Source organism: Salmo salar, chromosome 14 (assembly GCF_965601325.2).
Source record: "Salmo salar chromosome 14, fSalSal1, whole genome shotgun sequence".
Classification (NCBI taxonomy): Eukaryota; Metazoa; Chordata; class Actinopteri; order Salmoniformes; family Salmonidae; genus Salmo; species Salmo salar.
Genome location: NC_138304.1, coordinates 78,482,151 through 78,505,265, shown reverse-complemented (window position 1 = coordinate 78,505,265; position 23,115 = coordinate 78,482,151). Strand labels below are relative to the sequence as shown.

Sequence of the window (23,115 nt, the reverse complement as noted above, 5' to 3'; positions counted from 1 at the left end):
GGTTTGTGGTAATTTGATTTCACACCATGTCTCAACACTGGGGTGTATTCTTCCCAGAGCGGAACCCCTCTGAATACACACTCAACTACAAACCGTTCTGCTAAAACGCCCTGGGAAGCTGAGGGGCTAAACAAGCGTCTCATCCTTCCTGTTGGTGTAAAGCTAAAGCCTACGAGGACCAGTTAGGTCCTCAGAGAGCTGCCAAGTTAAAGCTTTCCCCTTTTAAAACCACGAGAGGAGGACTCCCAAAGCTGTTAGGCACTTCTAATTTCTGGGATGACATTTTGTCAATATCCTCACACCTTTTCTCCTCTATTACCCTGGTCTGGTCAGTGAGTCCTCAGGCCTCAGGTATGTCCTGAAGGGCAACGATCCAGGTGAAACTAACTGCTCATATGCCCTTCAAGTAAAATACAGGTTGCATCCCAAATGGCACAGTCAAATGCCTCATAGCACTTTTATAGTGGCCCTTTGTGCCTCAGTTGGTAGAACGGTAGCATAGTGGTTTCAATTCCTAGGACCACCCGTACATAAAATGTATGCGTGCATGACTGTAATTTGCTTTGGATAAAAGAGATTGCTAAATCACACGTATTATAAACCATCCATCAACACTTTATAAATAGTCACTAATGGAGTAAACACGATGCCGGGAACGAGTCAGGGACTGAAACAATCCCGACGTACCCAACTGAATTCATTTTTTATGTTGTTTTAATCACAAGCAAACTCTGTAAACATTCCTTAACAGCTAACGATAGAGCAGAGCAAGGAGAAACCTAGAGCAATCTGTCTTAAAGCGCTGGCTGGCCTTGACCTTGATAAATGAACACCCATAGCGCCCATTAGCTAACCCTGTCTCGTGATCAGGAATGAGGGAATCTGACTCCAGACCTGGTCGTCCACAGGTATACCTACTGCCTGGCTCTCAGTTTTACAGGTATGTCTATAAATGGCTGATCTTAAGTTGTGATTTTGCCATTTGCGCCGCCACTAAACAGATGGTGGTGTTACATCTGAATGATGTAGTACACGTCCCTGGTGGACTTTGCTTTCTTACACAGCCATTACTCTTCTGTTGCTCTGTGATAAACCTGCAGAGATATGCTAGGACACTAGAGAGGATCCAGAGGCACAGAGAAGAACAATCTATAATCAGCAGTCATATCCAGAGGAGAGAAGACACTAAATATTTCATAGGTTTTCCAAAGCAAGAGGAAGACCATTCAACAGCATATTCAACAGATTTTCCTCATACATTTCATGCAAATATTAGGTGCATTTTTATTAGCAAGATAACTTCATTCATATTGGGGCGGCAGGTAGCCTAGTAGTTAGAGCATTCGGCCAATACCTGAAAGGTTGCTGGATTAAATCCCCGAGCTGACAAGGTATAAATCTGTTGTTCTTCCCCTGAATAAGGCAATTGACCCACTGTTCCCTGGTTGGCCGTCATTGTAAGTAAGAATTTGTTCTTAACTGACTTGCCTAGTTTTATAAATAAAAATAGTGACACATTTTAGAGTGGGTACAGTACGTTGTAACGACGGTCGTCAGGAATGGACCAAGGCGCAGCGGGTTGAGTGCTCATAATTAACTTTAATGAAAACACTACTACAAACAAAACAAAACGATGGACGACGAAGACAGACTTGAAGGCACAAGACAGCAATTCAAGTGACAACCTCCCACAAATTACAAACACACCCTAATATATAGGACTCTCAATCAAAGGCAACTAGACAACACCTGCCTTCAATTGAGAGTCCACACCCCAATTAACTAAACATAGAAACAGACTAACTAGAAAGAACATAGACTAACAGAGCAGTGACCAAAAAACCCCGGAATACATAAATCAACTACCCTCTACATAATACACACACCCCGAACCACATAAACCAAATACCCTCTGCCACGTCCTGACCAGCCTACACTAACAAAATAACCCTCATACTGGTCAGAACGTGACATACGTATTTTGTATTTCATGGATTAAGGCTCTGGAAAATATAGCAAAATGCCCAAAAAAGACAAAAATAGACCAAATATAACACAAAAGGAACTGGACTTGGGAGAATGTGTCCTGTATATTATCCAAAAAGAGGTTGGTGTAATTGAAATTGAAAACTCCCTCAGGAAAATGCTGTTGATTGCTTGTCTCAGCAGCTGATTGCAAAGGCAATCTGCACTGTTGGACCCTTGCTGCGCTGTCACAAAGACGGACTGAATGGTAAACGTCATGGATTTACATAATGTGTGACTATAATCATCTGCTTTGTCTGAATTTGACCCGCCCATGGTAATCAACTTATCGATGGTCAATCAATGTTCAGCAGTCAGGCCTACTACATTTAAAGTAACCTCAGGTGCAGATTGTGTCTTGGTGAACGGATAGGGAGGTGACTGCAATGTTAATACAGCCCAAGCATGTAGACTGAGGTCGCATCCCAAATGGCATGCTATATGACACCATATGACACCCAATAGTGAATTACTTTTGACTAGGGTGCATAGGGCTCTGGTCAAAATAAGTGCATTATATAGAGAATAGGTTTCCATTTGGGATTGACCCTCAGTTCTTCATTATGTTCTCGGCTGTGCAATAAACTGGCATCATCCTGAGAGCGTCTGGAATCTCTCCAAGACAGCACCTGAGGCAGCAACAAAAAAACACTTGTTTGGCCTTACAAGACTAAAATATCTCTAGCTCTGAAGCAAATTAGCCTGACAAGACTAAAATATCTCTAGCGCTGAAGCAAATTAGCCTGACAAGACTAAAATATCTCTAGCGCTGAAGCAAATTAGCCTGACAAGACTAAAATATCTCTAGCGCTGAAGCAAATTCTCCTGACAAGACTAAAATATCTCTAGCGCTGAAGCAAATTAGCCTGACAAGACTAAAATATCTCTAGCGCTGAAGCAAATTAGCCTGACAAGACTAAAATATCTCTAGCGTTGAAGAAAATTAGCCTGACAAGACTAAAATATCTCTAGCGCTGAAGCAAATTAGCCTGACAAGACAAAAATATCTCTAGCGCTGAAGCAAATTAGGGCCAAAGACAGAAGTTGCTTGTCAAAACAAAACATTTCATACTGCTGAGAACTAAGTTAGAACTATATTGAAATGATAAAATATGCAGGTAAAGTAAATATTCAAAGTACCCATCTGAGAACTGCATGACCTCTGGTTCTTAGATAGAAATCAATACAATTCTGCTGAACTAATTTACTCTGTTTAACTAATGTACTGCAAATGTGTGCTTGCCAAACCTGAAATATTATGGAAAATACCAACGTCGCATATTTCCTAGGCCTAATCATGCCGAGAACTTAGTAAGTAGTTATAGTATAATTCCTTGATTTCTTTACCCATTATTTAACTGGGCAAGTCAGTTATGAACAAATTCTTATTTACAATGGCGGCCTACCCCGGCCAAACACAGATGACGCTGGGCCAATTGTGTGCCGCCCTATGGGAGTCCCAATCACGGCCGGATGTGATTCAGCCTGAATTCGAACCAGGGACTGTAGTGTTGCCTCTTGCACTGAGATGCAGTGCCTTAGACTGCTGTGCCACTCAGGTACTTTACACAACTATATCCAAGATGGAGTAGCAGTCGGACGTGTGTTTGTCTTGTCCCATGTTAATAGTCTGTAAATAGTTTGTTTTTCATTTTTTTCGTATAGATTTTAATCTCACTTTCCATCTACAAACTAAATATACTTTCCTGCAACCCGCCTCAACCAATGTGGTACGGATCTGCTATTTTTTTATACCTTATAACTGGAACCTCCATCAGAAGCTAGCCAGCAAATTAGCTACTAGCTACTAGTCATTGTTAGCCAATGCTAGCGGTCTTCACCGTTAGCTCGGACACCAGCCAGCTTTAGAACGGACAATTACCTGCGAGTCTGCACAACGCAAAATAAACCCAGAGCATATCGGACTGCTTTTCTCTACCACATCACCGGATTCCTGCCGCAAGCTCTGGACCATTACACCGGATCATCGCAGTTAGCTAGCTGCAACCGAGTGGCTATTGTTGGCTAACGCCTCTGTCCCGAAGCAAACCTTGATCTAGCCTCGAACTAGGCCCCTCTCCCGGCCAGCCGACGGAGTATACCAGCTAATTCTTGGGCTACAATACCTCTTTTGCCAATTGGCCTGGACCCCTTTATTGTCGACACGGAGCCCCACCGATCCATCATGACTGGTCTGCCGACGTAATCGTCCGATGTGGTTTCAACAGGCTTTTCCGTTGCGATGTCGCCGAAGACCCATCTGCTAGCCCCGGCCCGCTAGCTTTCTGAACTCCGTGTCTCCTACTCGCCTAGCGTAGTAGCAACTACCAACGGCTCCCTGACTCACCTATTGCTGCTCATTGGACCCTATGATCACTCGGCTACACAGCTGATGCCTGCTAGAAGCCTCCTCCATAAGATTGTTATATTCACTGCTTTAGCACACTCCGCAAACCCTGATGTCTTAGCCTTGTCTGAATCCTGTCTTAGGAAAGTCAACCAAAATTCTGAAATTGTAATGTAATCCATTCCAGTTACCTGTCCAAAAACATAACTTTTGGATTACCCAAACTCGGTAACATGATCTGATTACTTTCAGTTACTTTTGGATAACTTTCCCCTTAAGAGGCATTAGAAGATGACAAAAATAATCATCAAATGCATTTGGTGTGTCATCACAGTAGTCTCTGACCTCATAGTGGTCTCTGACATCATAGTGGTTCCTGACATCATAGTGGCCTCTGACATCATAGTGGCCTCTGACATCATAGTGGTCGGACTCTCTCAGATGGAACCACCACAATTGATGTAATTAAGAAAACAGAAAGGTGTCAATGTATTTTTTGGCAAACATCCTTTCGGAATTTAAAAGTAATCAAAGAAGTAATCATCTAGTTATTTTTTAAGTACAGTGCCTTCAGAAAGTATTCAGACCCTTTGACTTTTCCAAATTTTGTTAGGTTACAGCCTATTCTAAAATGGATGAAAAAAATAATTTTCCTCATTAATCTACACACAATACAGGTTTTTAGATTTTTTTTTTTATTTTTTTACTGAAATATCAGATTTACATAAGTATTCAGACCCTTTACTCAGTACTTTGTTGAAGCACCTTTGGCAGCGATTACAGCCTCGACTCTTCTTGGGTAAGACGCTACAAGCTTGGCACACCTGTATTTGGGGAGTTTCTCCCATTCTTCTCTGCAGATCCTCTCAAGCTCGATCAAGTTGGATGGGGAGCGTTGGTACACAGTTATTTTCAGGTCTCTCCAGAGATGTTCAATTGGGTTCAAGTCCGGGCTCGGCTGTCATGTGCCTTTTACTGAGGAGTGGCTTCCGTCTGGCCACACTACCATAAAGGCCTGATTGATGTAGTGCTGCAGAAATGGTTGTCCTTCTGGAAGGTTCTCCCATCTCCACAGAGGAACACTAGAGCTCTGTCAGAGTGACCATTGGGTTCTTGGTCACCTCCCTGACCAAGGCCCTTCTCCCCTGATTGCTCAGTTTGGTTGGGCGGCCAGCTCTAGGAAAAGTCTTTGGCGTTCCAAACTTCTTCCATTTAAGAATGATGGATACAGACTTCTTCCATTTAAGAATGATGGAGGCCACCGTGTTCTTGGGGAACTCGACACAATCCTTTCTCAGAGCTCTACGGACAATTCCTTTGCCCTCATGGCTTGGTTTTTGCTCTGACATCCACTGTCAACTATGGGACCTTATATAGACAGGTGTGTGCCTTTCAAAATCATATCCAATCAATTGAATCTACCACAGGTGGCCTCCAATCAAGTTGTAGAAAAATCTCAAGGATGATCAATGGAAACAGGATGCACTTGAGCTCAATTTCGAGTCTCATAGCAGGGGGTCTGAATACTTATGTAAATAAGTAATTTCTTTTTTTAAATTTTAATACATTTGCAGGGATGTTTTTGCTTTGTCATTATGGGGTATTGTGTGTCTTTTTCTGAGGATTTTTTTGTTTGTTTGATCCATTTTGGAGTGGGGCTATTGCGTGGCGGGATGTGGGGGAAGTCAAGGGGTCTGAGTACATTCCGAAGGTACTGTATCTGTAATCTGATTGCAATATTTTAGCTGGTAACGTAACTGATTACAGTAACAGTTCTTTGTAATCAGATTACATGTAACTGATGCAATGTAATCACTTCCTCCCCAACCCTGGGAATATGAGTTGCGTTTCTCAGTGTGTGTCAATGCTTTCTGCCTTGCTCTGGTCTGTTGTTATGGGTTTTCCTAAATGTTTCGTCACGCCACTAAATTGTCTCAGTGTGCATGTGTACTACATCAGTGTGTATGTGTGTGTACAGTATGTGTGTGTGAATATGTGTGTTTTTTTGTGTTTATACTCCCTGAGAAGTTACAGCTCATTGGGCTGCAGCGGATTCTGACATTCATAAAAAAAGTTAAATATATAAAAAAATACATCTGAAATTTCCATCCCCAACTACAACATTTTCTGTCAGGACAGAACTGCCGAATGGCACTGAGTTGCAATCTACTGCAGAGATAGCCTGCAGAGTTCTGTCTTACTATCCAGGTCTGTGCCCAAACAGTTAGAGCTTCTACTTTTAAAAATCCACCTTTCCAGAAATCAGTCTCTCACTGTTGCCGTTTGTTATAGACCCCCTCAGCCCCCAGCTGTACCCTGGACACCATATGTGAATTGATTGCCCCCATCTATCTTCAGAGTTCGTTCTGTTAGGTGACCTAAACTGGTATATGCATAACACCCCGGCCATCCTACAATCTAAGCTAGATGCCCTCAATCTCACACAAATGATCAAGGAACCTACAAGGTACAACTCTCAATCCGTAAACATGGGCACCCTCATAGATATCATCCTGGCCAACTTGCCCGCCTTTCCTTACAGTTCTCTGCTGCCAATGACTGGAATGAATTGCAAAAGTCACTGAAGCTGGAGACTTATATCTCCCTCACTAACTATAAGCATCAGCTGTCAGAGCAGCTTACCGATCACTGCACCTGTACACAGCCCATCTGTAAATAGCCCACCCAACAACCTCATCCCCATATTGTTATTTTTTTTGCTCTTTTGCACCCCAGTATCTCTACTTGCACATCATCATCTGCACATCTATCATTCCAGTGTTAATGCTAAATTGTAATTATTTCGTCACTGTGGCATATTTATTGCCTTACCTCCCTAATCTTATTACATTTGCACACACTGTATATATATTTTTCTGTTGTGTTATTGACTGTACGTTTGTTTATTCCATGTGTAACTCTGTGTTGTTGTTTGTGTCGCACTACTTTGCTTTATCTTGGCCAGGTCACAGTTGTAAATGAGAACTTGTTCTCAACTGGCCTACCTGGTTAAATAAAGGTGAAATAAAATAAAAAACAACTGATCCACACCTTTAGTGGTCTACATTGGTACTTCTGTTCACATACTGTTGGTGGACGACCCACCAAGACTTGCCATTCGGACATCCATTACTGTTCTCTCCCCTGTACTCTGTCTTACCTCAGCATGGCTCTCTCCCCTTTGCTGCTATCTCTACAAGTCCCCTGTGCTCTGTGCTACCTCTTACCTCCACGCTTGTCTCTTGTATTGAGTTTTACAGCTGTTCCTAGGGGATGTGTCTGCCCTTTAAAACACTGTCACAGCTACCCCTGTAACCGCGGCCCTCCTCCCTGTAACCACGACCCTCTGGGAGCAGCCTGACGGCCCAGGGTCGGTATTCAGGGGAAAGGGACGGGAAAGGGAAGATGCGAGAGGCCCCTGTAGTCTTATATGTGTCAGGAATGAAATAACACTCTGATCCAAACCGACCTGTGTGAGTGTCCATCCTCTGACCTTCCACCTGCTTAATAATACCCACCTACCTACCTACCTACCTACCTACCTACCTACCTACCTACCTACCTACCTACCTACCTACCTACCTACCTACCTACCTTCCTTCCTTCCTTCAGTTAACTCTCCAGAGACTTAGCCCTTTGCCAGTGTTTTTATAATTATGTTGTGTTGGGTCAATCCACGATTGTGCACCCCAATACATGTCAGACATGCTTTTAAGTTATGTACCCAGTAGGTTCCTCAGGACCTCTAGCACTGGCCTTTTAACTATCCCAAAGCCTAGGACCAAGAGGTATGGAGAGACAGCCTTTAGTTATTATGCCACCAGCCTTTGGAATAGCCTGCCAGGGAACCTGAGGGAGGGCCGAAACTGTGGACATATTTAAAAGTGGTCTTAAAACGCATATTTTTTAGCTTTGCTTTTGCTTAGGGTGCTTTTAAGTCATTCCATTTTGTCATTCTTTTATTTTTTATCTTATGTTTGTTTTGCAGTAAATATTTCAGCTTTTATTTTCATCGTTTTTTATTATTGTGTTCCATTCCATGTCTGAAATGTGTTGCATAAATAAAGCGTGATTTGATGATTTGATGATTTGATTTGTGTCAGTGTATTAAATGCTGTAGAAAGAGGCTATGATTGCGCTCATACAGATTGACTGCTCTTGTGCTGAACCTGAAGCTGCCATGGATGTCACGCTGATCTGGCGTTCCAAAATGTTCCCCAAGGCTTTCCCTGTCTTCTGAAATATGCAAATGTCTCCAAGTTGAGAAGAACCGCTAACAGTCTCATGTTTCAAGGTTGTGAACTGTTCATTTTTTCCTTTGAATGTGTATCTACTACATTCATTTTGACTAAATATGATTTAAAAAAAAACATTGTTTAGGCTATTATCAGCAATAATGATTTGAAAAACAAATTGCATGTCTTGAATTTAGTAGGAATAATATGTCCATCTCAATCATCTCTACAGTATAGTAGACATACATGTCACCAATTCCCAAAACAAACTCTCCGGAATGGCTGCCCTGTTTCCCACCAGGCATAGGGCTGATATCATACTGGAGACACTGGAGAAACCAATGGTTGTAAAAAGCTCTGCTTGTTATCCTGCAGCTAGTGAAGTCCTGCCTGCCTGCCTTCCCGCCACCCAGCCAGGGATCTGATGTGGTGACTGTGCTGTGAGCTCCTCAGGCTCTGTGAGGCATTGTTAGGCAGACGTCTTGTCCATGGATCTAGTCTAACACTCCCCTGGGCCCTTCCCTGCTCCAGCCCTGCTGCCGTTCTGACCTGCTCAGGCTGAGTTTGGGCTCCGGGCTAAAACAGGGCTACACCTTTTGTTCATCAGCAGATCTAAATTGGATGACCTTAAAAGGGAAATTTGCTGTACCGTATGCACTATGCACTGCAGTGTTGGTTGAACTGTACACACTGGCTCTGTAGTGTGGGAAATGAATGCTTAGAAAACAAGTCTGTGCGAAAATGGTTCATGTTCAGATGTCCTTTCAATTTAATTGCCTGCTGTTAGATGTAGTAGGATAACTATGTTACAGTATATTAAAATATGCATATGTACATACACTGACTGTACAAAACATTAAGAACACCTGCTCTTTCCATGACATAGACTGACCAGGTGAATCCAGGTGAAAGCTATGATCCCTTACTGATGTCACTTGTTAAATCCACTTCAATCAGTGTAGATGAAGGGGAGGAGACAGGTTAAATAAATATTTTTAAGCCTTGAGACATTTGAGACAGGGATTGTGTATGTGTGCCATTCAGAGGGTGAATGGGCAAGACAAAATATTTAGGTGCCTTTGAACGGGGCATGGTAGTAGGTGCGAGGCGCACCGGTTTGTGTCAAGAACTGCAACGCTGCTACAGTAGGTTTATCCACAATTGTGGCGGTTCTGGGGGCAAACAGGGGAGGGGGTGCAACTCAATATTAGGAAGGTGTTCTTAATGTTTGGTGTACTCAGTGTATATAGTACCTTGATGTCTTTGCGCTATGCTACGGGGTATCATCCCCATGCATTGTTAAGGGCTGCTAGCGTCTATGATGCTTTTACTCTACAGATGAAAGAAGAAATCAAAGGGTCTCGTCTGGTTAACAATATCTCTTAATAATCAATTGTCCTATGAAATAGGGTTTACTTTTTATGAAAAATAATAATGCATTGGATTATGAGGAACTAAAAAGATGACTAGTATGTTCAGAAAGCAAGGAGGGTACTGTAGTGTACTGTACATATTCATAAATACCCACTGAGAGTAAAAAGTCATCCTGAGTGTATATAGAGCAGACTGGTTGCAGTGTCCTAAGAAATTGCAAGAGATCTTTGCTTTTATCGTGTACATGATAAACAATCAAAGCTCAAAATAAAAATAAATACTTTCGAGCCAGTTCTGAGACGTTTAAATAAATATAACGAAGTCAACAAAAATATGTAAATAAACAGAATAGTGTGCCTCAGGAGGAAGATGATGTAAAGTACGGAGGCCCATTATTCAGCCCATGGGTGCGTCTAAAATGGCACCCTATTCCGTATAGTGCCCTATGGACCCTGGTCAAAAGTAGTGCACTATAAAGGGAATATGGTGCCATTTGGGACTCACACCATCTCTAGCCAGAGAATAGATCTCAGAATCTCTTTGAGTCTAGCATCAGGCCTCTGGGTAGAACATACACACACACACAATCCACCCAGCCTCTACATGATGGACTCCATTTTTCCTACTGCCTTAAGCCTCTGTGATTATTCACCAGGCTCCTTTTAAAACAAATGGCTGCAAATAGACACCAGGGTTCTAAGAGGCAGGCAGGCTTTAATATGTACCCCTCAGTCTCTGAGGAACTACATAGAGAGAGAGGTGAGAGAGAGAAAGGGGGAGAGAGAGAAGCAGATACTTTGGCCCTAACAGAGAGTGTGTGAGAGATGGATGCCGCCTGGCCTGGGCGACATATATCCTGACACCGTCACAAAAGAAAACATCAACCATGCCTCCTCACAAAGCAGGGGACAGTCTAATATGTTATTTTTTTCTTTATTTTTTCCTCCCCCTGCCCCCCCCCCCCCCCCCCCACACAGCTGCCTCTAATGCAATTTTTGACATCTTAAGTGCAGCAACAATCAGGCCCTCTTTGAACCTGCCCATGCACGCAGAAAATACAGAATAGAGGAGAGGTGGGAAGATGGTGTGACAGCAGTAGGGATGCGTCCCAAATGGTGCCCAATTCTCTATTTTGTGTGCTACTTTTGACCAGAGAGAGTCAAAAGTTGTGCGCTATTTGTGGAATATGGTGCCAATTGGGACGCATCCCAGATGCAGGACCGATAAAAGAGTGTCCTTTGACCTTAAGTGACATGGTGAAAGTAATCACGATCGCTCCCTTGATATGAGAAAATCAATTCTGTACATTTAGTTGTAGGGTCTTATTTTTTTATCAGGGGTTGGAACCTAAATTATTTTCCAAGCGTTTCGTTCTGAACAGAACCATTATTTGTTTTGTTCCCTTCCACTGTTACGACCAGCAAAATAAAGTTCTGAACCATTTCAAACCCCGCAAAAATAACGGTTTATATAGTTATTTTCTGTTCCTTTTTAAATATATATTTTTTGTACATTTAGCGCGACATTAGATTATGTCACCAATCAGATAGAGCAGCTTGCTATGGAGCAGGCTATAGATGTTTACATGTATTGGACAGGCAAGTGTAGGGTGCGAGATACAACAGAAATTATTCCGGTTGGGAGAGATCGAGAGAGGGAGAAGGAGGAGGCTTGACTTGAAGCACTGGGCATCTTATTATTATCTTAATTAGGCCCACAGAATTATTCGTACGGAGGAGAGGCTTTAATGTCTTTGAACTTCAGAGAGTTGGCTTAACGTTGCACCAGAGCTAGCTAGCTAGCTAACAAGCTTGTGTGTGCAGAGCGTCACCAGAACTAAAATAAAAATACGTTTTATCTTTTTGTAGTTAATAAATTCAATGTGAAACGTGATATTTATAGTATCCTTAACTAGCATTGAAAAAATGTAATCCATTCTTCTCGAATAAAAAATATTTAGCCTTAATTTCTGAATCCCGCTTGTAGCATCAGTAGGTAGCCTAAGCTTCGGAAGGGAAGGGGCAGTTAGCCTACACATGCACACACACTGGCAAAGATTTTCAGCTGGCAGGCAGACACTGGAATAAGTTTCTGAGTGGCTTTGCATAAGCGCGTTGTTACATTTTTGTGGGAGTGAAAAGAAATGCCCGGTATGTAAAATATTGTATTTAAAAAAAATGTTGTTAAAATAACAGTTCTGTTCCGGAACAGTGTAGATCACTTTTCTTCCCGGTTGTGATTCTGTTCCTCAAAAAATGTTGGTTCTGTTCCCTGAACCGGTTATAACCGATGGTTTCTATTGCATAGAGCTATAGGACACCAAACAGCAATGTAGCTGCAGGGTCTTCTGTTGCTGCTGCATAGAGCCAAACAACCAAACAGCCATTTAGGCTTCATGAGGCAACAATGGCTGACATGGAAAATAGGCTAAAAAAATATTAGCACAAGGGATCCACTAGTATTAGTCAAGCTATGGCATTATGGTTAAAATGCTTTTGACAGGACATCAGAATGAGAAGTTACAGCAGCTTGTTTGCCCTCAATTTCATTCTGAGCCCCCAAACGCGGTCTTCTATGTTGGCACTAAGACATGCACTGTGCATGCCTGGCCTGTCTGATCGCCCCTCCATATGTTCCATTAGAGTTCAATCTATTAGAGGTCATTCCATTTCAGTTGGTCATGACGTAGTGGATGTTTATCTATTTATAATTCACAACTGTCTCTTTCTCCTTCATTTTTGAAAGTATGTCAAAAGCAATTCTTCTGATCCCTAAATGTGACTTTTTCCCCAACCGATCATTACAGACAGCTGGATGCTGCTGTAATCAATTAAAGATAGCACAGATGCTCCAACACGCATTTATGTATTAGTCTGTCCTTACAAATCTAACTATTTCATGTGGAAATGTTTATTTTATGCATAAGGTAACAGTAATGGATCTGAAGACACCACAACACACATAGATTTTTCTACAGTCTTTCAAACTATTCTGAAACCGAAAATATTTACTGTACTCAAATGACATTATTTCTCAATTGTGAACATAGGAGAAAAGTGTATGCACCCCTGCTCCACGCAGCTCTGTCCTTGTGTGTGTGTGTGTGTGTATGTGTATGTGTGTGTGTGTGTGTGTGTGTGTGTGTGTGTGTGTGTGTGTGTGTGTGTGTGTGTGTGTGTGTGTGTGTGTGTGTGTGTGTGTGTGTGTGTGTGTGTGTGTGTGTGTGTGTGTGTGCGTGTGCGTGTGTATCTCCTCATACACTGAGTCCATTTCATGTTTCTGATTGTTAACCAGCTACTGTCACCATTCACACCTGTATGTCTCACCCTCGCTACACAGGTTAATGAATAACTAGCATGCTAATATTCTAATCTGACATGGTTCACATTAAAGGTCTTCTCGGATCCCGATATTGAGATCCGAACCAAATTGGATATGTGAAATTCCTACCTGACCCTGACAGGATCCAGTCGTTATAAAATATACTGTTTTTATTTGATCCGATTTGGATCCAAGGTGGACCAGACCCGACCCAAAACATGTCAGAGTTGAGAGAGAATCGGATCCAAATTGGGTCAGGTCTGTATCTGACCCAAATGGATCTGAAAGAAAAAACATTTTGCTTGATTGCCCAAAATGGAGCATTATCGACATACTTGTCTGCTGAACTTTAACGTGCATTTTCGTTGTATCTAAAATAATTTATTTGTGGTCTACAGCTTAGTATTTTCATAATTACATCCCTATAGTTAGATGGAGAACATTAGGAGTTTTTCAGAAATGTATTCCTTATTTCTGTTGACAACATTTTTGAGTAGGAGGATTTTTTTGTGATGATCATCGTGTGCCAGCCTGAGAGCAACAAATTATTTTACTGAACAACATTACAATCTAGCCTCCTTAACTGTTTTGATAAACATTGATTTAGACTAAAGGTAGGTTATAGCAAGCTTGACCAACAAGCTTCAAATTCAAAATACATTTTGAATAAACTAGGGAAGGATGGAGTCTCCCATCTGCATTCCCGTGTCATTTCCAACAATTGGGATTTGTAGGTGTAGGTTCGTATTCCTGCTATGACAACGCTATAATTGGATGTAGAATATTTGTAGGTTTTCCGAGATCTGTTCATTTTGTTTCTGTTGACCACGTTTTTGAGTATAGAGGATTTTTATATGGTGATTTTAGGACGCTACGTAGTCAGCGAGTGCTGTGTGTTAGACTGTCACAGTATCTAACGAAGGTGGCGCCCCTTCTCGGTCGGGCGGCGCTCGGTGGTCGTCGTCGCCGGCCTATTATCTGCCACCGATCGTTGTTTCTGTGTCTTTTGGTTTTGTCTGTCTATCCCGCACCTGTTTTGTGTCTGTCATTAGTGGGGGGTTATTTAGTGTGTATTTTCAGTTGGGGTTCTCGTGCGGGATTGTTTATTGTCTACTCTAGACAGTTGCGAGTATAGCTGTTTTTTTCGCTGGATATTGTCTATTGTATTGCCGGGCTGCGCCCCGTGCGCTTTTCCGGAGTGTTTAATTTTTGGGAATGTGTTTTTCCCTGGCGGACTTTGTCACGCGCCCTGTGCCCTACGGCTATTGTGTTCGCATTTATTATTAAAACACCGTTGCTCCGGCCCTCTGTCTCCTGCTCCTGATTCCACATCTCCACTGGTCCTAGACAGCCGTGACAGAATCCCGCACCTCTAATGGAGTCAGCAGGAGCAGAAGCGCCGTCCATGGCTGAGCAGGTCTCTCACCACGCCAGCCTCCTCCACCGCCTAGGCTCGGCCATGGACCAGGTGTTGGCCCGGTTGGAGAACTGGGAGAGAGGTGCTTCCCCAGCTGGACCAGCTCCGGTCCCTCACCCTGCGCCCCTACCCACACCCACTGAAGCGGGCGCCGGCGGTATCCGGATTACTCCTCCTCGGGAGTTCGATGGGACGGCCGCTGGGTGCAAGGGGTTCTTGCTCCAATTGGAACTATACCTGGCGACCGTCCGCCCCCCTCCCTCCGACGAAGAGAGGGTGAGCGTCCTCGTCTCGTGTCTCACGGGTCGAGCCCTGGAATGGGCCAATGCGGTCTGGGATGGCCCAGACTCGGCTCGGGGCGACTACCCTGAGTTCACCCGCCACTTCCGGGCGGTTTTCGATCATGCCCCGGAGGGCAGGGCGGCGGGTGAGCGGCTATTCCATTTGAGACAGGAGACGAGGAGCGCTCAGGATTTCACCCTGGAATTCCGGACTCTCGCCGCTGGATCGGGGTGGAACGAGCGGGCCCTGATAGATCACTATAGGTGTAGCCTTCGCGAGGACGTCCGCCGGGAGCTGGCTTGTAGGGACAACACCTCCACCCTAGACCAACTGGTGGATTTGTCCATTAGACTGGACAACCTGCTGGCTGCCCGGGGACGTTCCAGTCTGGGCCTGTTCGTTCCGCCTCCCAGTCCTCCCGCTCCACAGCCCATGGAGATAGGGGGGGCTGCGTCGAGGAGGACTGGAGGGGGGGGTCTCTCCTGCACCCGCTGTGGGCGCAGAGGACACACTGTGGACCGGTGCTGGAGAGGTCCACCCGGGAGTTCGGAGGGCAGGCAGAGCACTACTTCGACCCCCCAGGTGAGTCCGCACCAGCCACACCCAGAGCCCCCTGTCGACCACATGTACACCTCCGTTTGTTTTCCTGATTTTTCCCCTCACTTCCAGTATAAGGCACTAGTCGATTCAGGTGCAGCTGGGAGTTTTATGGACCGTGGGTTAGTGAAGAGGTTAGGGATTCCCCTGGTTCAGCTGGACCACCCCTTCCCCGTGCACGCCCTAGATAGTCGACCGCTAGGGTCAGGCCAAGTAGGGGAGGTCACAGTGCCACTGGTTATGCAGACATGGGGGGGTCATGAGGAGCGTATCAGCCTGTTCCTCATTGACTCCCCAGCGTTTCCGGTGGTACTGGGAATCCCCTGGCTAGCCACGCACAACCCTCAGATTTCGTGGAGGCAGAGGGCTCTTACGGGGTGGTCGAGGGAGTGCTCAGGTAGGTGCATAGGAGTTTCCATCGGTGTGACTACGGTGGAGAGTCCAGACCAAGTCTCCACCGTGCACATTCCCTCAGAGTATGCCGATTTGGCTATCGCCTTCAGTAAGACGAAGGCGACTCTATTACCCCCCCCCCCCCCATCGACGAGGGGATTGTGCGATAAACCTCCAGGCCGACGTGGTTCTTCCTAGGAGTCACGTGTATCCTCTGTCTCAGGAGGAGACAGTGGCTATGGATACATACGTCACTGAGTCCTTGAGACAGGGATACATTCGGCCATCTAAGTCCCCCGTCTCCTCAAGCTTATTTTTCGTGAAGAAGAAGGAGGGAGGTCTGCGCCCGTGCATTGACTATAGAGGTCTAAATGCTATCACAGTGGGTTTCAGTTACCCGCTACCTCTCATTGCTACGGCAGTGGAGTCATTTCACGGGGCGCGCTTCTTCACGAAATTAGATCTCAGGAGCGTGTATAACCTGGTGCGTATCCGAGATGGAGACGAGTGGAAAACCGCATTTAGTACCACATCGGGCCATTATGAGTACCTCGTCATGGCGTATGGGTTAAAGAACGCTCCCGCTGTCTTCCAATCCTTTGTGGACGAGGTCCTTCGGGACATGGTCGGGCAGGGTGTGGTGGTGTACATCGATGACATCCTGATCTGCTCCGCCACACGCACCGAGCATGTGTCCGGTGCGTGTAGCTGTTTTTTTCGCTTGATATTGTCTATTGTATTGCCCGGGCTGCGCCCCGTGCGCTTTTCCGGAGTGTTTAATTTTGGGGAATGTGTTTTTCCCTGGCGGACTTTGTCACGCGCCCTGTGCCCTACGGCTATTGTGTTCGCATTTATAATTAAAACACCGTTGCTCCGGCCCTCTGTCTCCTGCTCCTGATTCCACATCTCCACTGGTCCTAGACAACCGTGACATAGACAGTGTAAGACACATTTTAGTAGGCTATTTCTATAACCCAGGTCTAACCCATTATAATAGCCTAATATTTTGTTTTCTAAATGAAATGCAGATTTCATTAAAGCCTACAGAATTAGCCTATACAGCCTGTGATTGGTTTGGATGCCGGTTTGATAGAAAAGTCATCCATGCCACGGCTATGTAGGCCTACCATCCAGAGAGTTAATTAACGATTCATCATTGAAGAGTGAAGTTGTCCTGATATTTCTTATACCTATCCATGCCTTACACAATGTACACATCGGCAGCCTTTCAACATTCGACTTCATAATTTTCTGTAGATAAGCCTATGGCTATCAGTCTACCGCAAACACACATTCACACACTGCATGAGCAGATTAAATTGGTCTAAAATGCTATTTTTTTAAGACGACCAGAAGAATGTGTTGGCAACTCTGCAGTAGCCTATAACGTAATTATTTTTGAATGAAAGCCAGGAAACTAGCGCCTGAATGAGTCACCTTTCTTATATCACACTTGACTCGAGTCATTCAACATTAATTAACAAACTGTTATTTTAAATAATGAAAATACCCAAATAAAATAGCTAAATAGCATACTAAATAGGCCAAGGCTAACAAATGAAAAAAAGCCTGAATAAACGAGTAAATTAAATAAAATAAATAATTAAATTAAGTAGCTCAGATCTTGAAAATATGACCAAACTTTTCCACCTGTATCCACAATGTGCATAAACAAGGCGAATACAAACGATTTCCCTGTTTCTATATTTTTTGCACTTTATACAGCCTAGGCTGTCATTTTCCACTGCGTCCTCCTCCTCTCCCACAACAAGTAGGCCTATAGCTTATGTCACGTGAAGTGCGCAGTGGCTGGTATTCATGAAGTGAACATGTCGTTTTGTCACAAAATGATAGTGACACATTTGGTTTGAGGAAATGGGACCCCCTGACAATAATTTAAGAGAATAAAATGTAAATGTGTGCAATGTGTGTTTATGTTGTTTAGGAACTAACTCTTCAAATATCATTTCAGATCCAGTTGGTATTTCACATATTTTCACACAGATCGGGTTGGATCTCGGGTAACCGGGTTCGGATAGATTCGCGAAGACCTCTTGTTCACATGCTGCTAATTGAAAAATAGCATGCTAACATGCTAATCTGATGTAAAGCCTTGATGCAACATCCTGCCAACAATCTCGGACAACCTTCATGTATTTTTGATTAAGACAAAATCATAATAGGGTCCATTTGATTTGCCCACTCAAGTATCCTTTCCCCCCCTATTTAACTAATGAACACCAATAATAGACACTACAGTATTGTCTTGCTAAAACAGGGGTGAGGATGTTAAGGACACCTGAGAAACAGGAAACAGACTCTTACTTCTGTCCTTGATTGCTGTAACTGTTGTCGTAGGAGTCATAACCCTGGTCATCGTAAGCTGTCCCGTATCCATCATCATATTCCTGGAGATAGAAAGAGAGGATAAAATACATAAAGAACATTTATAAAAATCACCACAACTTCATTTTTTCTGCGCTCTGCCATGGGACTGGTCAGTCCAGGTCACTAAGTCCATCCACCTCAGTTGGTCCTAACATAGTTTGTTTCTATCTATAGTTGTCTCCTTTAGAACTATACTATTCATCAACCATTTGTTTTACACCTCGGCTAATTCCTTCATTGTACCTCTGTTAATTCCTGGAAGTATGTCAAAAGCAATTCTTCTGATCCCTAAATGTGAATTGTTCCCCAACCGATCATCACGACAATTGGATGCTGCTGTAATCATTTAAAGATCGGCACAGATGCTCCAAAATGCATTCACAAAATCTAACGATTTCATGTGTAAATGTTTATTTTATGCATACGTTAACTGTCATGTATCTGAAGACACTACCCCGCACATGTCTACTGTCTTCCAACTACTCTGACATTGAAAATATTTACTGATCTTAAATGCACACATTATTTCTCGATATTAGTATATTAGAAGAATAGTACCATTGCACCACATACAGTACCAGTCAAAAGTTTGGACGCACGTACTCATTCCAGGGTTTTTCTTTATTTTTACTATTTTCTACATTGTAGAATAATAGTGAAGACATACAAACTATAAAATAACACATATGGAATCATGTAGTAACCAGAAAAGTGTTAAACCAATTTTGACTGGTACTGTACATGTAGCTCTGTCCGTTTGTGTGTGTGTGTGTGTGTGTGTGTGTGTGTGTGCGTGCGTGCGTGCGTGCGTGCGTGTGTGTGCGTGTGTGCGTGTGAAAAAGCCAGATGCATCTCCTCGTGCCCCGAGTCCATTTCATCACCATCTCTGAAGATGAGCTTGAAACATCTGCTTGAGCTCCAGCAATATCCCCTCTCCTCCCCACTCCTCCCCCTCTTCCCCACCCCCCAGTCCCCTAACCCCCTGCCTAGTGGAACATCAAAGGGGCGCAGAGCCGCACCCGTCCTAATTTAGGATAAATGGGAATTATGTTCCACAAAGATGTCGACCCCTCGTGACACATCCCTCATCCCCCTCACCCCCAACACTCCACCACTAATTCCATCTGGGTGATTTGCATTCACAAACTGTGAGAATTACAGTGAGAGAGAGAGAGAGAGAGAGAGACAACATACTCATCTCCATGTTATTATGAAGGCCTCTAATGCCTGATTAGAAACATGCTTCTGCCAGACGCCACCATTTGAATCCACTCTTTTATCTTTAATCCTGAGGAAGCTAACGAACTAACTGTGTATGACGAGGGAAAATAAAGTTCATCAAAGTTGGGCTGGTGCTGTGGTTGTGTAAATCTGTATGCATCCCAAATGGCACCCTATTCCTTCCTAAGTAGAGCACTATATAAGGTGCCAATTGGGAGGCACACTGTTACAAATAGAGTTCCCTGGCCTCTGGTTTTCTAAGCACCACAGTATCAACATCAATATTACCATGTTAGATTATGGTGTGTAAATCTGATCATCAACTTTCAACTGTCATGCCGGTTTGTTGGTGGATTATGTATTATGGACTGTAAGGTCATGATACAATGTTTGGCTGTGACGTCAATACGCTAAATACCTACAGTACCAGTCAAAAGTTTGGACACACCTACTCATTAAAAGGGTTTTTCTTTATTTTTACTATTTTCTACATTGTAGAATAATAGTGAAGACAACACAACTATGAAATAACACATATGGAGTCATGTAGTAACCAAAGAAGTTTTAAACAAATCTAAATATATTTTATAGTTGCGATTCTTCAAAGTAGCCACCCTTTGCCTTGATGACAGCTTTGCACACTCTTGGCATAAATAGTCAAATAGACAAATAAAGAAAAACTCTTGAATGAGTAGCTGTGTCCAAACGTTTGTCTGGTACTGTATATAATATATAATATGATTCATATTTGAAGAGTTTCATTCCAAAATGCTATAAATCTATTTTTTACAAATGTTTGTAAATTATATTTTTACTGTTTAAAGAAATTATGGAAGAGATAGTTTTTTTCACGATCTAATCACGGCATGGGGTTGTTCAATGACAGATTTTTTTGCAAAATCTGTCACTTGATGGTTTCATGTCAGAGAGACAAATATTCATGGTTTATTTGTATTTTATTACATTTGTATAATTCATTAAAATACTGAGCTATATTGTATGAAGAAAAAATATATAATTTTAAACTAATACAATTGCTCAGAGAAAGAGATTTTATTTAATGTGAAAAAAATGTTGTCAAAAACGTAGGGATCAATATTATTGAATAAATGTATGAGTGAGAAAGTCAGAGAGGGTCAAAGATCATACCCCAAGACATGCTAATCTCTCACCATTACCAATAACAGGGGAGGTTAGCATGTCTTGGGGGTATGATCTTTGACCCTCTGTAACTTTCTAACTCATCATTATTCACAATTCATTCAGGATTATCTGTAATCATGGTAGCATCCACAATCATGTAGAAGTGTTTAGAAACATATATTATTATTTACAATAAAAGTGACTCCAAAATACACAATACATTATTTACCACAAAATACTCTGAAACACAATCAAAATGAACTGCAGATGCATCCAAAAAGTTTCTAGTCACACGCTTGATGTAGTCATCAGGTGCTAGGAATATGGGACCAAATATTACATTTTTGACTACTTTATTTCTAAGAATCTCATGGGGTGTCAATAATTTTGATCCATACCATTTTGAGAGAGAAAATATATTACTTGCTAAACGAAATCTCTTTCTCTAAGCCAGGGGTTCATAAACTTTTTCAGCCTGGGACCCAAATGAGAAATTCTGTGTTTTCCTGGGACCCAAGCTTAGGAAAATATGCAACTATATGTAAATATTGGTACATTTCATTGCCCTTATGCCTAAAACAAATGCAATATAGACAAAAACAAATAACCATGAAATTAAATATCCATATAAATATCTGTTAATGTTTCTTTTCCCCCATTAAAAACACTCTTACATATCTGTCTAGTTTGGATCTGTTGTTGTTACAATATAATACATAATTTTCATTCTGAACTGAACATTTTCATTCTGAACTTATACATCACACAGATGTATACAGAACATACACAGGCTTTTTGATAGTGCAACCCTAAGTAACAGTACAGATGAAAAATGATCAGGCCTACTGTACATCTTACATCTTAAATTGTTGTTGAAAGAAAGTCTAGGTTGGAACTGTTGCTGTTAAAATACAATACATATGTTTTATTCTGAACTGGAATAAACTGATTGATCACATCACACAGATGTAGGCCAGAAAACACACAGCAGTCCTAATGAGCATGTCTATTCTGGGCTCTGTTTTTGACAGTACAACACTGAGGTCATGCTCAGCCTTCAAACTGTTTCTGTACTTGTTTTTTAAGTATGCCAGAGTTGAGAACCCTGACTCGCATAGGTATGTGGTGCCAAACTGGACCAGAACATCTACTGCTTTCTCAGTCAGGCAGGAGACCGCTTCCTGCTGTAGATGAACAACCCAGAACTGTGTGAATGTGTTTGCCTCAAAAAGCATCTTGCTTCAATCAGTTTATTCCAGTTCAGAATAACAATTGTATTTTAACAGTAACAGTTCAAACCTAGACTAGTTTTCAACAATCATTTCTACAGTAAGATGTACAGTGGGCCTGATCATTTTTCATCATCATCTGTACTGTTACTAGGGTTGCACTATCAGTAGCTAGCTTGCTTTGGCAAATGTTAGCTATTAACTGTGGATAAGGCCAGGGGATTGTTTGAAAGAGAAACTCACATCTACTACTATGAGAGTTAGTTAGTACTCCCAATTTCTGCTGATCGTCACCTGTTATAAAATGACAACATTGCCTTGCTAGCTGACGTACTCTTCAACTGTCGGAGCATTGTTTCCTGAAGCATTCTGCCATGTTCTGAAAGAACTCCCTGGGGTTTACCATCATATTAATTTGTTCTGCATACCTGCATACCTATAAAATGATGCTGCCACCACTATGCTTGAAAATATGGAGAGTGGTACTCAGTAATGTATTGTATTTGCCCCAAACATAACACTTTGTATTCAGGACAAAAAGTGAATTGCTTTACTACATTTTTGCAGTACTACTTTAATACCTTGTTGCAAACAGGATGCATGTTTTGGAATATATTTATTCTTTACAGGCTTCCTTACTTACACTCTGTCAATCAGGTTAATATTGTGGTTTAACTACAATGTTGTGTTGTTGATCCATCCTCAGTTTTCTTCTATCACAGCCATTAAACTCTGTAACTGTTTTGGCTTCATTGTGAAATCCCTGAGCGGTTTCCTTAATCTCTGGCAACTGAGCTAGGAAGGACTCCTTAATCTTTGTAGTGACTGGGTGTATTGATACATCATCCAAAGTGTAATTAATCACTTCACCATTCTCAAACGAATATTAAATGTCTGTTTATTTAATTTTTTACCCATCTACCAATGGGTGCCCTTCTTTGCGAGGCATTGGAAAACCTCCCGGGTCTTTGTGGTTGCATCTGTGTTAGAAATGTACTACTCGACTGAGGAACCTTACAGATAATTGTATGTGTGGGGTACAGAGATGAGGTAGTCATTCAAAAATCATGTTAAACACTATTATTGCACACAGTGAGTCCATGCAACTTATTATATGACTTGTTCATAAAATGGTTACTCCTG

The 23,115-nt window shown here is 42.5% G+C and overlaps 1 protein-coding gene across 2 annotated transcripts in view; it reads right to left on the bottom strand.

The window, feature by feature from the left end:
* The window catches only part of LOC106570219 (KH domain-containing, RNA-binding, signal transduction-associated protein 3), a 152,438-nt gene that overhangs the window by 6,509 nt on the left and 122,814 nt on the right, over positions 1-23,115 (bottom strand). For both annotated transcript variants that reach the window (XM_014142306.2, XM_014142307.2), the window contains exon 7: positions 18,317-18,399. In XM_014142306.2, the coding sequence (XP_013997781.1) occupies positions 18,317-18,399 (83 nt within the window). The remainder of the gene's footprint in view (positions 1-18,316; positions 18,400-23,115) is intronic.